Source organism: Camelus ferus, chromosome 7 (assembly GCF_009834535.1).
Source record: "Camelus ferus isolate YT-003-E chromosome 7, BCGSAC_Cfer_1.0, whole genome shotgun sequence".
NCBI classification, from domain to species: domain Eukaryota; kingdom Metazoa; phylum Chordata; class Mammalia; order Artiodactyla; family Camelidae; genus Camelus; species Camelus ferus.
This window is the reverse complement of record NC_045702.1, coordinates 11766900-11783951: the sequence shown is the minus strand read 5'-3', so window position 1 is coordinate 11783951 and position 17052 is coordinate 11766900. Positions and strand designations below refer to the sequence as shown.

Here is a 17052-nt window from a genome sequence, read left to right as displayed (position 1 = left end):
CTTGAATCAGAAACTCAAAAACTAGAAACAGACATGGACAATCAAAAGCAAAGTGTGAAAAGAGATGGAAGAAAAAGAAAATTTTCTCAGATATGAAGATAAATTACAAAATACCCAAGGGAAAAGAGACTCAAATGAGTGTATTATAAAGGATATTGAGAAAATACAGAAAACCAAAACAGAATAAAAGGCAGATTTTAAAAATAAATGAAAAGATAAAAGAGAAAGTAGTGGAAATGGAAGACAGGCAAAGAAAAAAATAAGTGATAAAGAAGAAAAGCAAACAATAGAACACTTAAAATTGTAAACCAAGAAAACTTAACAAAAAAAATTTTTTTAATTGTGAATGCACATAATAAAACAACAGCTGACTGATTATCTTGGAAAATGAACTCCCAAAAATCAACTCCAAGACACAGCCTACTAAAACTACCAAACTCCCAAGATTAAAAAATCCTCAAGGCCTACAGCATTAAGTAACTTACAAAGGAAAAAAAAAATTAGGCATCAGAATTTTCATAAAGCAGGGAGGTGAGTATAGCTCAGTGGTAGAGCATGTGTTTAGCATGCATGAGGTCCTGGGTTCAATTCCCAGTGCCTCCAAAAAAAAAAACAAAAAATTTAAAAAAAAATGTTCATTCAGCACACAAAGGAAGACAACAATGAAATCACATTTTTTTTAAAAATTCAATAATTGAAAGTGTAAACCAAGGACTCTATATCCCCTCAAGTTGTAAGTATCAAGGCCATAGGAAAGTGTGGGGGGGGGGTAGTTTTCAAATGAAGGAACCCTGCACCCATGAGCCCTTCTTGAGGGATTTTTTTAGATGATGAACTTCATCCAACTGAAAGACAACTAGGAAATTTCAGCAAAAAGCCTGTGGGCAATAGATGAGATATAAAAGATACCAATAAAAACAGAAATCTGAAAGTAAAGGTTTAAGAAAAAAGGGGGCTAGGAGCACTCTTTAAAGGCATACATTAAAAGACAACTACTAAGGGAAAAACTTCCTAAACAACCAAAAAATTCTGCTTAAGTTCAAGAGCAAAGAACACGTATCTCAGAGAGAAAGACATAGCATACATAACATAATACACATATTTATAAAATACTATGATAGTAGTTGAGAAAAAGTGTTATCAGTCATATCAATACATATCAATGGATTCAACTCATCTATTAAAAAAAGGGTTTTCAATTTGGCTTACAAAACAAGGCCTAACTATATACGCTATACATGTACCGAAGCCAATTTAGTGGGGCTAAAAATATAAGATCAACAAACGCATGCCAGTCAAAAAACATTACCCATGACAATTAAGGACACTTTTAATGCCAAAAGGCACAATTCATGATGAAACTACAACTACTTATGACTATATATTCATACACCAAATAAAATAGCAACCACCATTGGTAAATAACAACTTCAGGTGATGCAAAGAGACATAGAAGAAAAACACACTAAAAATAAGAATGGAGATAGAAAACCTAAACAACGTAATTAAACAACATAATTAAGGTGGCTCTCATGAATACGTATCAAACCCTCCATATGATAACAGAAAATGCATCATCATCTCAAGCACCCCTGGTACATTCAAAAAAATTGATCATATATTAAGTCACAAAGAAATGTCAGTGAGTTCTATAAAGAAAAATTATTATAAGCAACACACTGAATTCAATGCAATAAAGCTAGAAAATATTCAAAAAAACAGACCAAAGACAAAAGACCCTTTCATTTTTAAATTTAAAATTCTTCTACAAAAAATGCTTGGATGAAAGGGGAAATAAAAACTGAAATAAGACAACTTTTTAATGATAATGTGCCTATGGGATACATTTAAAGCAGTGATGAGAGAAAACTTCGTATCATTAAACACTTTGATCAGTAAAACTGAAAGAATTAAAGTACATGATTTTAATTACAAACTTAGAAAAAAAAAAAAGGACAAAGAAGGAAAAAATAAAGATAAAGCAAAAAATGAGGTAGAGAACAGAAAAACAGACCTAGTCAATAAACCAAAATCCTGGTTACTACTTGGGGGGTGGCAGGGAGGAGAACTAACACAATATACAAACCATTAGCTACTCTGATCAAGAAGAAATGGCAGACAACACCAAAAAAAAAAAAGACAAAAAGGAAACAAAAGAAATTTTCAAAAGCGTAAGAAAATACTTAGTAGATCTCTACATGAATAAAATGAACAAATAAATAGAATTAATAATTTCCTAGGGAAATACCTGATTACTAAAATTGATCCCACTAGAGACAGAATGCTTAAGAGAGTAATTTACATTGATGAAACAGAAAACTATTGAAAAAATAAAAAGTCAAATAATAAAAAAGTACCAGATCCAAAAGGTTTCACAGGGAAATTCCTAAAATCTTCAAAACTCAGACAGCCCCAATGCTCCATAAATTGTTATAGAGCATTGAAAATGAAGGAAAATATCCTAATTCCCTTTATGAAGCATATTATTACAATGAAACCAAAATCTAGTAAGGTTTAGACTATGGGCCAATATTATTCATAAAAACCTATGCAAAAATACTAAACAAAATATTAGCAAACAGAATTCAACACTACACTGAGAAAATAATACAACACAATTAAGAGGGATTTATTCTAGGAATGAAAAATTGGTTCAGTATTAATAAACCCACTAATGTATCATATTAGCAGATTAAAAATAAAATTTAAAAATGGATAAAAGACATACAGTCGGCCCTCCAGATCCATGGGTTCCACATCCACAGATTCAACCAACAGTGGACAGAAAATATTTGGGGGAAAAAAATTCCAGGGAGTTCCAAAAAGCAAAACTTCAACTTGATTCATTCTGACAACTGATTATATAGCATTTACACTGTATTTACAACTATTTACATAGCTTTTACATTGTATAACGTATTGTAAATAGTCCAGAGATGATTTAAAGTATATGAGAGAGTGTGCACAGGTTCTATGCAAATTCAGCACCATTTTAACATTAGGAATTTGATCATCCATGGAGTTTGGTATTCCCAGGGGTCCTGGAACCAATCCCTTGCAGATTCCAAGGGATGAATGTAATGACAACTCACAAAAAAAGTATTAAAATGGATCTAAAATATAAAAAAAGTTGTTCAACTCTTAGAGAAGTGCAAATTAAAGCAATACTGTGATACCATTTTCCACCTATCACCGGTAAAATTTTTAAGTATGAAAATATATTCTGTTGATAAGGCTGTGGGGAAAACAAGTACTATCATTCCATGGTGGTGGGGGATGCAAACTGGTACAACTCTTCTGAAGAACTGTTAATACTTCAAAAAAAAAAAACAAACTATATGGGCTTCTCTTTTGACTTAGCTATCCCTTCTCTAGGTATTTACCCTAATGATGAATCTGCAACAATATGAAAATACAAATTCACTGCATCATTGCTTGCAATGGCAAAATATTGAAAACAACCTATATATCCACACATAAGAGAGTAACTGAATGATGGTAAATCAAGCCAGTGGAGTACTATGTCATTGTGAAAAAAAAAATCTGTATGAACTAATGTGGAGTGATTTCCAGGATAAAGTGAAAACAGCAAAGTTTAAGAGAGTAACTATAGTATCTTATCCTTCATGGAAGACAGACAGGTATAACAAAAGATACATGTTATCTGTGTTTGTGCAGAAATACTATGAAGATAAACCAGAAACTAATGAGACTGATTAACTATATGGGATGGGTAGAAACAGAACAGAGAGAATAGGAGACTAGTAATAGGATAAAAGAAATGGGAGGTAATGTGTCTGCGTATCTGTTTACATAAATCTGACACTCAGAACAGAATAATATTTCCAGTGTCCCCCCAAGTAAGTAAGAAGAAATCAACCAGGATCTGGGGGAACCCAAATGCAACACAAATAGTAAGAAACGAATCTAAATGTATTCAAGTAAGTAGCATAAACACATTGAGTGAGTTAGAAAAGAACTAGCCTAAGCAACTTAATTTTGACTGTTTCGACCAAATACCAAAAGCCTTACAGTATGCAAACAGAACTGCACACAAATACTGTACTCAAGTTAATCAATCTGGTTTTCACTGGGACATAAATTGTTTTTTCATGGGTTAGCAATTCTGAGATTATATTATGTGTATGCTAGGATTGTGCAAATAAGAAAAGAAAGGTACAAATACACAAGCCTGAATTTGTGTTATTTCCTACCTCTGTCATCTAAGAGGGACTACAGTAATAACACATCAGTAGTAATGACTACAACTAGAACACAGATCTTGGTTACACTAAGTATTATTCACTTATAAAAGAACCAGGGCTTATTAGAGAAACGGTTAATTCCAAGGCTAGGACAGGGGAAGTACAGGTGAGCCTGAAATGTCTTGTGGCAACAGATGTAAGGAAGCATCCAACAATGATGGTGGCATATTGGAAGGACACAGGTACCAAGCTGAATGAGCTACCAATGGCCAAATCTGGGATAAACTGAGCAACAAAATAATGGTGGCAAGTGATTATAACTTGCAGAACAAGATAAATATCCATGAATTCTTACTGATATAATTAATGAATAAATAAATGTAGAAGAGGCAGAGCGTCATCACAGTAGAATTTCAATTAGTAAATGTAGACAGAATGATAGAAGAAAATTACAACTTGGCAAAGACCTAATAATTGCTGTAAGCAAGAATCATAGCTTGGAACATGTACTGCATTTCAAAGAAGAAAGAAAAACATGGTTAAAAAAATTTTAAACATCTCTATAGCACAGTAGGCAGCAAAAAAGGAAAAAAATACAATCTATAGCTTCCCACTCAGTATAAGAGGAAATAACTGGTCAAAAACTAAGAGTAAATATACTGAATGGTGACATTTTAGAGGCATTTCCATTAAAGGCGAGACCCACTATTGCTTCTGCTATTCAACTTCGTGTAACTGCAGGTTTTCCTGCTATGGAAAAAATAACAGAGAAAAGGAAGGGGAAACAAATAAATTTTTAAGAAATAAAGACAAAACTGTCCTTAAGTAAGACATTATAACTGTTTACATACAAAATCCAGGAAGCAATACAAAAATATTTTTCAAATATACTATCCTGATTTTTAAAATAATTCAGCAAAATTGCTAGGAAAAAGATCAATAGGAAAAAAGTAAAAGTTTCAGAAGTACAAGCAAATAGAAAATGTGGCAAAAAAAATATTCACAACAACAACAAAAAATATATATATAAAGTACTCAGGAATACACCTAACAAAAGATGAGCAAGACACTTACGGATCTAAAGAATTAAATGAAGATCACAAGATGGGAAGACTCAGTAAAAGACATAATTCTCTCAAATGACTGTAAGTTAAATGAAATTCCAAAGTCCCAACAGGGTTTTTTTTTTTTAATGGGATTTAACACCTTGATTCTAAAATGAACAAGTAAAGAGACAAGAATAGCTTAGATAATTTTGAAGATGAGGAAAATGGGAATATTTCCCTTATCAAAATAAACAATAAAGCTATCAATATCAAAATAGTGTGGCATCAGTGCAAAGACAGACAACAGTCCAGTGAAACAAAGACCATATGAAAACCCACATATGTAAAAATATGACATAAGTGGTGCAAAAAAATGAGTAGGACTCTGTACTGTCTTTGCAAGTTTCCTATAAATCAAAAACTATTTTTAAGTAAAAAGTCTATTTTTTAAAAAAAATTTTAAAGTCAGTGGGGGAAGGATGGACTCCTGTAAATGGTGGAATAATAGCTATGCATAAGAAAACAAAATTCTGTTCCTCATAAAATAAATAAATAAAAACCAACCCCAAATAGCTTAAGAGACCTATAAAATATTAAGACAGGTAAATGCTTTTTCACAAAATCATAATAGGAAAGGATTTCTTAAGACATAACGGAATACAAATTACAAAGAAAAATACTAATACATTTAACTACAGTAGAATAAAATCTAAAACATCTGTATAATAAAAACAAAGAGAAACTAACTAGACGATACCTACAAGCAACTCATTTACAACAATTATTAGCATCCACTTAACTTTCTCACACATTAAGAAAAGGAACAGCATGATAAGACTGTGCAGACAATTCACAAAAGAGACCCAAGTGGTCCATACACATGGGAAGATGCTCAACACCACTAGAAACCAGAGAAATGCAAACCAATAACTTAAACTAAAAACACAAAACCTGTCGGATCTGCAGAAATCACTTTGCAAAAATTTAAGTCTAACAAAGCCAACTTCAAGGGCAAGAAGTAGAGAAACAAAAGCTGACGCACTGCTCGGCAGAACCTTCACTGGTATCATCACTTCAGAAAGCAACTGTAAGCAAAGTTTCCAAGGCCCAATATTCCTATCCGTATATACACACGCACCCTGCCCCACCTTTTGGGCATTCTGGCACACGTAGAAAACAACAGTACTTAGCACAACCAGGGTAAACGGAGGTGGCTGTATATGACTAGAAAGGACTTCCCTAGGGATTCTGACTGCCCCAAGACCCAACCCAACTCCAAAAGTCGAAGAATCTGAGATCCTAGATATTTCTATAAACCATTCCCAGTGGTTGGGAAACTCTGTCCTAAAGAAATATGTACAAGAATCCTCATTGCTGTAAGGCTCCTGAGAATGGAAAACTAGAAACAACTTACACCTGGTTTACCTGTAAGGGAATGGGTAACTTGGGACCCATTTATATAATAAAACACTGTATGTACAATCGTTAAAATTAATAGTTATAGCACATGAGAAAAGCCAAAAAGCACAACATTGGTATAAACTGGCTACACTTAAATTAAAAACGACAACAACAACAACAACAAACCACAATGTTGGCTGAAAACCTCCAGTAGTAGAATGCTACATATTATATTATGTAATTATAAGTTAATTAAACAAATTATATAGTTCAAATTAAGTAAATAAGTAAATTATAAAATGTACTTAAGCCTTAAAATATTCAACAGACAATATGGTTTGTATATACAAATATATAAACAAATATAACATATATATGATCTATAAACATACATATACAAATACATAAACTACATGTATTGTTTCTATATTTACCCATGTACAACATACGTACATATACATTCATACACATAGCAAAAGTATGAAAGCATACAGGAAAAAGATACAGAACAATTTCAAAAGAGCAGTCAACCTCTGGGATAGAAGGGAGAGGAAAGAATTCATGCATTCATGGGAACTGCAATTCTTCCTGTAATGTTTGATTTTTTTTTAAAAAAAGAACTGAAGCATATATGGAAAAATAGTAAAATTTATTAATCTAGTGGGAAGTGTATGAGTGATGGTTATATTGATCTCTGATGCATAAATAATGTAATACTCATATTTTATAATGCATATTGATTATAAATATACTTTAATAATTAAATATAGAATACAGGCATACTTTGTTTTACTGTGCTTCATTTATTGCACTTTATCATAGATACTGCATTTTTTTTTTTTTTAAACAAATTGAAGGTTTGTGGCAACCCTGCATCAACCAAGTCCATCAGCACCATTTTTCCAACAACTCATGTTCACTCTGTCACATTTTGGTAATTCACACACTATTTCTAAAGTTTTTCATTATTATTATTACTGTGTTTGTAACAGTGATCTATGATCAGTGATCTATGATGTAACTACTGTAACTGTTTTGGTGTGCCCCAACCACACCCAGACAGGACGGAAGACTTGGTAAATGTGTGTGTGCTGACTGCTCCATTGACCCACTGTTCCCTTCTCTCCTTGGGCTTCCCTCTTCTCTGAGACACAACAATACCGAAATTAGGCCGATTAATAATCCTACAATGGCTTCTAAGTGTTCAAGTGAAAGAAGAGTCAATCAATACAGCAAACTTCATTGCTGTCTTCTTTTAAGAAATTGCCACAGCCGGGAGAAACTGCCCAATCTTCAGCAACCACCACCCTCATCCGTCAGCAGCCACCAACAGTGAGACGAGACTCTCCATCAGTACAAAGATTAACACTCACTGAAGGCTCAGGTGATGGTTAGCATTTTTTAACGATGAAGTGGTTTTTTTAATTACAGTATGTAACATTGTTTTTATTAGAGATAAGGCTGTTGCACACTTAACAGACTACAGTATAATACAAGCCTAGCCTTTATATGCACTGGGAAACCCCAAAATTCCTGTGACTTGCTTTATTGTGTCATTAGCTTTACTGTCGGTGGTCTGAAACCAAACCCACAATATCTCCTAGGTATGCCTGTATTTGTATTTGTATTTTTTTCCTGTATGTTTCCATACTTTTACTATGTGTATGTATGCACAGGTGCACATATGTTGTACATTTGTATAAAAACAATACATAGCTTATCTATGTATGCTATAAAGAGTTTATATATCCATTTATATACACAAACTATATTATTTTTTAACACTTTTAATAAAATAAACTCTGACCTTGCTTCATACTTAGAAACATTTGAAATATTCATTCTATTTTGCCTCCCTTGTGTATATTCCTCAACTCTACTTTTGATCAATTATAGAAATCAACAAAGGTTATTTAATAAGAGCAAATGCAAGGGTACTTTAGGAACAGTTGATTTAAAATATCAAGGGAGGTTCTGACCTGAGGGCAGAAGTAGCTCAAAAGCTGTCAATATTTTGGAGAATCAGATCTTCACTATTCTAGACATGTGAGCTCCAAGAATAGACACTTCATCTCTTTTTATGTTAGGATTCACAGATTTCACTCCATACAGAGAAAACTTTTAAAATATCAGACCCAAAATTCTTAAGGTAAATATCGACTCTCAGAGTAAGATTTTATAAAATAAAACACACTTCAAGAAAACAGCAGGAAAAGAAAAAAAATCATTTAATTTGTGCTCTCTTTAAGTTTTATTGCTTAACCTATGCTGGTACCAAAAAGAAAAGGAGTAAGAAGTCCAGTTTCATTATAGTTATATTCACAGCAATCCCAGCAGGAACGTGAATAAAATGAATAAAGAAGCCACAAATGAAATGCCTGTGTACCCTGGGAGTAATTGCTCAGTCAAAATGTTCCAAAGGCAATTTGCCAAATGAAAAGACATACTGGGAATCCAAAAGCTTAAACCAACATTTCACTACAATTATTGGCTTTTCTCCATACTTCTCCCATCTTTTTACCTAAGTTATAGTTAAATTACTACATCTAAATTAGACATTAGTTTCCCTGCACATTACAAAATACTGTGACTTGAGAGAATAGAAAGAAGGCTTGCAAAATACATCTTTTACATATTCAGAGTGAGAACAACATGAGGCCAGCCTCCAACAATTACCATCTTGGCTGAAACTGGACCAATCACTCAACTTCCCTGGATTCAGTTTCCACATTTGTAAAATGAGTTTGAAGAATAACACTTGATTAACTAGAGTGTATATGCAGTTTTGTATATATTTACTAGCATAGGTGTCCTCTTATGCAAACTGTCTGTTCCTATTTTTGCCTGTTTTTCTACCTGCTGGTTTTATTGATTTATAGGGATTCTTTATATATTCTGGACACTTAACCTCTGTCAGATAAATGTCAGTCTTTCCATGTATATGGACTCTTCTGTGAATTGCCCATTACTTATTTGCTCAGTTTTTTATTATGCCTTTGCTTTTCTTCATTATTATGTAGGAATCTTAAGTAGATGTTAATCATTTTTCTCTTAATGGGTTGCTTGCTTCTGTGCCTTGATGTTGCATTTTGCAATTAAATGTTTTATTTTTAATTAGATGATTCATACACATAGTTCTATACAGCTTGTATAACTTAAATGTCTGATAATACACTTAAATATGACAGGTATCAGTTGAATGATGTAACGTATCTTGCAAACTGTAACATGTAAACTATGAAAAAAACCTCTCACAGAAAGGCCACTCATATCTCTACCTCTAAATAAGACATCTGAAAAATGACTCATTCGCAAGCCATCAAAATTCTCATTTAATTAATAATCATCTGAAAGTTCTCAGAAATCACCTCCAACTTTAATTTATGGCACCCCGATGAGAGATCTATTCTACCCAGGGATTCCCTATTGGAACTTCCTCTATAAAAATGTCAGTTCTAATGGATTACACCCTCAATCCTACTATTTCACAAGATGAGAGAGGAGCTTTAAGAGCCTATGTTAAATTCCCTGCTGAAAATGACTATTACTTTTCAGGCTGACTTGCAGAGCACTTCACAAATAGACTCTTAGGACTTACTGTTCATTATTAAGAATAAGACAAAATTTTTGTCCTTTGTTACAGTATATTTTATCAGCCTCACACTTTTAAATGTGCTTAGTAACATTTTACACAGTTCCCTATATAATTTACATCTTCCTCATTTATACAATCCCCATTAATGATGTGACCCAGATTAACATAGTCCTGAAGACTAGAACCGCAAAGACTTCACATATAATTTTAGGAAAGTCCAATTTTTATACATTGGCTCCTAAAAATAACTGAAGTCATAAACTAAGCGGTGCAGAGTGTGACAAGCAGAATAATAGCCCCTGAAAGGGATCCGTGTCCTAATCCCCAGAATCTGTGAATATATACTACCTTTCATGACAAAGGAGACTTTGCAGATGTGATTCAAGTTAAGGACCTTGAGACAGCGAGTACCCTGAATTATTCAGGTGGGTATCAACTTAGTCACATGGATCCTCAAGAGAGGAAGGAGGAAGCAGAAGAGTGGATCAGAGAGATGGGAGGTGAGAAAGATGTGACCCAAGAAAGATGTGACCCACCATCCCTGGTTTTGAAGATAAAGGAAGGGGGCCACGAGCCAAGGAAGCAATAGCCTCTAGGCATAGGTAAAGGCAAGGAAATGGATTCTCCCACAGAACCTCTGCTAGGAACACAACTCTGTCCACAATCTTCATAATAGCCCAATGAGATCCGTATCAAACTTCTAACCTGCAAAACTGTAAGATGACACATTTATGTTGTAATTTGTTGTAGCAGCAATAGAAAACTAATATCCAGAGCATACCTAGTTTATTTGTGGGAAAACAAACTGAGCACACTCTGAAACCCAGCTCTCGATCTGAAATCTTATCTCTCCTATTTGTCAGCTGTGTCAACTTAAACCAATTAACCACCCTCAACCTTGGTCTTCTCATCTGTAAGATGGGGCTATTAGTGCCTCGTTCATAAGACTGTTCAAGGACTAAACGAGTTAATTCATGTAAACCACTTATTTCTATTGTTTCACAGACAGAAGGCTTAATTAAACACATCTTAACTACTGCTACTACTGACTTTCATCAGTAATAATTTAACTACCTTCTCTTTGTCACCCACAGAAAAATCAAGAGATAACAGTCTTCCAGTCAAGGAAACGAGCTCTTCTAAAAGGAAAGCTTTGTACACATATCTACAAGCAGTCTCCATATAGGTCCCAAACACCACTGATGTACCACATGGTTCTTTAAGAGTCATGCCCAATAATGAAGAACAGACTGCTGAAGTCAGAGTGTCACTGTGAACTCCACTGAGTGACAAAGGCTAACTACAGGGCCTAACAGAAAAAGTGGGTGGTGCCAAATTAGTTTCTATTGAAATTTGCAGTAATTGGCATTTTTTCCAGCTTATTTAGTATCTATACAGCACTTTTCACTTGCAAACGCCTGCCCTATTAAAGAAATTAAAATTTTTATTTCACTTGGCCACTGACTCAGCAAAATCTACTAAATTCATACAACCAGGCTAAACAATGATTCACATTATAAAAACAAAAAGACCTAACAATTGGTAATTTCCACAAAAGGCAGAGGTAAAATACAAACCAAAAGTATAAACGTATTTTCTATTTCATAACACCTCAAAGCAGTGTCAAAACTCAAAAGAACAGCAATACTACATCAGAAAGGAGGAGAAAACAAAAGCTTTTAATTCCAGGAAGATGCTACAAACCTCTGTAAAGGGTCATAAAAATAGGTGTTTGGGTTTAAAAAAAATTAGTAACTAAGACTAATAGAAAAATCTATTATAAAATAATTCCTATGCTTCTCCTAGAGTAAAAGTAATAAAGTTCAAGATTCCAAGTCTAAATAACCCTAAAATTTAATTAAATTGTATTTTATAAGGTAATTAAACATGCCCCAGTAACAATATATTGTTGGGCTCTCAAAAGAAACTCTTTCAGTTAGTTGACAAAATGTATTGACTGAATCCAAATTATTTTTCTACCTTTTCATCACTTCAAGCTCTATAGGGCTACAAAGCTAGTGAGAACTGTAAGAACTAATTTTTAATCTGAAAAGCCAATGATAATCAAGATTACTATTTCTTTAAAAGGCATTGAGGCCATTTGCAGCAACATGGATGGACCTTCAGATTATCATATTAAGTGAAGTCAGACAGAAAAACAAGTATCATACGGTATCAACTATATGTGGAATCCAATAAAATATACAAATCTTATTTACAAACTAGAAATAGACTCATGAACATAGAAAACAAACTGTGGTTACCAAAGAGGAAGGGGAGGGATAAACTAGGAGTTTGAGATTAACAGATACACACTACTGTATATAAAATAGATAAAAGGTCCTACTGTATAGCACAGGGAACTATATTCAGTTTCTTGTAATAAACTATAATGGAAAAGAATCTGAAAAAATATATAAATGTACATATATATACAACTGAATCACTTTGCTGTACACCTGAAACTAATGCTGTAAATCAACACTTCAGTAAAACTGAAAATTTAAAATAAATAAAGGGCATTGAGAACTTTGGCTGTCACACAAAGGCAGCTCTGGGACAGCCCACAAAAATAGCCAGTCACCTTCTCCCCAGGCCAAAGCTGCAAAAGCACAGCAGGTGTCTGCAGAGGCACAGAAGCTCTCTGAGCTCCACTGAGCAGAACCCTCTCTAATAGGGCAGGTCTGAGACACTCAAGAATTCCCCTAAATCTTTGCATCCATATGCACAGTACACCCCCAACTTTAAATATAGGCCAAAATGGTTCTCCTTTGTCTCATTCAACAGGGTATTAGGTAGCCCAAGAAGACACATGATTCGTTTGTGGATATGCTTCAAAGCACATTCGTGTGCGTGTGTGCGTGTGTGCGCACAGGCACCACAGAAGTGAGGAGGCCACTGCAAGATATAAGGCATCAGGATATAGGACGGGGTCACACACTCAAAAGCTCTCACGGTCCAGGCAAGGAATATAGTATGTGCAGTAACTGGGTAAAAACTAATAGAAGCAACAGAAGTTACAGCAAAAAGAAAACAGAAAACAAAAGCAAAAAAAAAACATGCTCCATCAAAAAGCATTCAAATTCAACTTCAGAAAAACAAGTAGTGCTGGTCACATAAAACACAGCTGGATTCAGCAGACAGACCCGATTTAGCTGCCAGTTTTTCAAGAAAAAAAAAAAAACAAAACAAAAAACCTCATACTGCGACAGACCCAACCAATCATTTTCTGTATTATTCCCCGAGGGTGTTAATGGGCTCATCACAGGATCCAAGGCACTAACCTCAGGACCTCCCACTCCTGCCCTCACAGGCTTCCCCAGGTCTGTGCCAGGAAGTGCAGCATCCTAAAGAGAAGTTGAGTGCTTGAAGAATTAAATACTTACCACTTGAGCTTCCAGGAGTAGAAAACTGAGAGGTATCAAGGAATTTTCGAGGAGTAGGAAGGTTGGTAACGTCAATCAGGGGAACAGGAGAAGCATCTTTCACAAGGGAGCTAGAGGGGGAAAGGAGCAGTAGTTATTTACCACTTTCTCTGAAATCAACTACAGTCCCACTTCATGCCCATCCCTTTTCATTTTCTTTTTGTCATGAGCCCTCTTTATACTTTATACTCCCAAGTGTATTTCAAGGAAACAGGAATGTCACAGACAGAGGAATAATTATGTAATTTAAGGAGTCCAAGTATTTTTACTTTGTCTTTTTATTTCAACTTTGTGTTAAAAGAAAAAAATCAGTTTAAGTATCTTCTGATCATCTGGATGACCACCTTATAACAAGATCATGCCATCCAATTTCAGCGCTTCCTTTGTTTCTCTAGAAAATCAATCAGCAAAGAAAGATTAGGTAATACTTGATCATGATAACTGAAAGTTTCAATAGTTAAGCTAAGTTTAACTTGTGTTTCTCATGAAGTTTGTTGGGGGTTTTTTGTCATATTCTGGGAATTCACTTAGTTTCCTTTTAAAAAGGTTCATAAATTTCATCAAGTTGAGAATCACGCCAATAAAAGATGTTTTAAGGCATCTTAAATAGTTTAATTCAGTATTTGATTAACCATTTCACCTTTTCCAAAAAGACCTAGCAACTCTTAATAATTAACTCAATAGTTTCAAAAAAAAACACATTAATTTTAAATGACACAAAGACTATAAAAAAAAAGACAAATTTTCACATTAATTCCCATTTATAGGCATCTGTTAAGTGCAAGAATGCAAGAATGCAGGTAATGCCAAGGCAAATAACACCTGTGCCCTGCCCTGAAGAAGCTGAATCATCCAATTACATCCCATCTACAACAGAACAGCCTCTGTAACTCACATTCCAAGGGCAGACAGGTCAGAGCCATAGTCCTCACCTCTATCCAGTCCCAATAAACATCACCAGTAACAATGGCTACCCATGGAAGTGAGTCTCCAAGTGGGCTGTAGAAGAAGGGCAGCAGGAACGAGACTACACCTTCAAGAAAGCTTCCTCCAAATGGGATACAAGTGTGTGCAAGTCTGAACATCTGCCCTCACCCCCACAGCAATATATCCCCATCTTCCTCCCACCACTCCTTTTGAAACGAAAGTGCCAGATATGCATGTATTTTTAAGCTAATAAAAAAACAAACATGTTCTTTCAGAAAACTTTGAAAAGCAAACTTGACATTAAAGGGCAAAATTATCCTTTAAGGTATTATTTTTACTGAGTGTTAATGACATTCTGAAGGCCAAGGACAGTGGTTCACATAACTATCTCCAGTCATTAACTTCTCCCTTTCCACTTCTTACAGGGAAGGGGGGAATCATTATTCAAGTCTCATCTGTTACCTGCTTGGCACTTCACTCAGTGCTGAGGATCCGAGTATGACTAAGATATGAGTAAAACCAAAACTTCGTGCATTTCCAAGTGTTGGAATCACTCACAGATTAACGTGAAATCTCAACTGAAGTTTAAGGTATAAAAGTAACAGAAATACCATTTAGAAAGAATTGAACTGACATACTTAGTTCCAGTAACTCTTCCTCCAGTACAAAGCTGTAAGGTCCTCTGTGCCTAAGCTATCTTAAGAGCCTCCAACCCACTGATTTGCCATAACAGTCTGTCTAATGATAAAATCAATTCGATCACAAATGTATCCATTCATCTCTTATCTCTTTACTACTGTTGTCTTCTCACTTTTTCTCTCCTCGGTATATTCTCTTTCACCTGCATTTTCCTCACAACTGGAAAACTAGCTCTACACACCTCCCTAGTCCTTGGATACACATGCCCAAAGAGACAGAGGAGAATCCTGATGTCTACGACGCTGTTACTGAGTAACTAAGAAGAAGTTCATTTCAATTGTAAATGATAGCAAAAATGACTTGATAAATGTTGTATTTCCATAATGAAAGTGTAGGAGTTACTTCTAAGGCATTGATAAATGAAGGTGTCGCCCAGCTGGAAATTCAGGTATATAGCTGGAATACTACCTGCCAAGGCTATAAATGAGGCAATACAGTTGGTACCTTTGTGTGTGCACAGTGATATGTATATGTGAGATAATACACACTTCTGTAAAACATATGTACATACAGATTCTCTTTAGATAAAAACCTACAATTATTTCCTCAGTTTTAACCTAAAATATATTTCAGTTAAATACAGGGTGATAAATGGCTTGCCATTTTAACTTTGAAAAACATAACCTGCTGACTATTATCAAAGCCAGAAGGGTCCTCAAACTCCATCAATAAACTCTTAGGAAGTCAATTTACTGCAAAAACTATTTTCATAGACTCATCTTCACTTTCTAGAATTTTCCCTGGGGCTTCAATTTTCTCCTTTGTGAACACTAACCCAAAGGCAAGTAACCTTAGAAATGATTTTTGGTTTTTCTCTTGTTCTTTTATGGAAGAATTTAGTCTTAAAAGTTCCAGAGACAGGAGGCACGCTCATTTAGTTACTACAGACACGAAGCCAACAGAAAGGTAGGTGCTATTACAGAATATCGCATGCCTCCATTTCCATTTCAGAAGACAGAAAGCCTGTTCTTGTGATACATCAGAAATAAAGTTGAGAAGTACTAATTAATACCCTCAGAGGGTTTTGAATCTTTCAGAGGAAGTACTTTCAAAAACAAAAAATAAAATCAAAACCGGATTGTTCTTAAAAGGCAAGAAATAGTAAGTGTTGAAGAAAATGTGGAAAAAAGGGAACCCGCATACACTGTTAGGAGGAATGTAAACTGGTGCAGCCACTACTGAAAACACCAGAGATTCCTCAAAAAATTAAAAATGCAATTACCATATGATCCAGCTAGTCTAGTTCTGGGTTATTTACCTGAAGAATACAAAAACAATACTTCAAAAAGATATGCACCCTATGCTCATACCAGCATTATACACAACAGTCAACATATGGGAACTGCCTCAGTGCCCATTGATGGATAGATGGATAAAGAAGATGGGGGGAGTACACACAATGGAATACTACTCAGCCATAAAAAAGCTGAAATTGTCCTCATTTGCAACAATGTGTATGGATCTTGAGGGTATTAGGATAAGTGAAATGAGTAAAACAAAAAAAGGCAAATAACTATGATTTCACTCATATGTGGAATATAAAAACCAAACACAAAATAAATGAACAAACCAGAACAAAACAAGTAAGAGACACAGAGAACAGAGTAGTGGTTACCAGAGGGAAGAGCGGTGGGGGGAGGGCAAAACAGGTAAAGTGGGTCAACTGAATGGTGAATGGATGAAAACTAAATTTTTGGTGGTGAGCACACTGTAGCATATGCTGAAGTCAAAATATAATGTTGTACATATGAAAC

General features: G+C 34.7%; 1 protein-coding gene across 2 annotated transcripts in view; it reads right to left on the bottom strand.

Moving 5' to 3' along the window:
• The window catches only part of EXOC4 (exocyst complex component 4), a 698176-nt gene that overhangs the window by 625121 nt on the left and 56003 nt on the right, over window positions 1–17052 (bottom strand). For both annotated transcript variants that reach the window (XM_032483367.1, XM_032483368.1), the window contains exon 5: window positions 13634–13743. In XM_032483367.1, the coding sequence (XP_032339258.1) occupies window positions 13634–13743 (110 nt within the window). The remainder of the gene's footprint in view (window positions 1–13633; window positions 13744–17052) is intronic.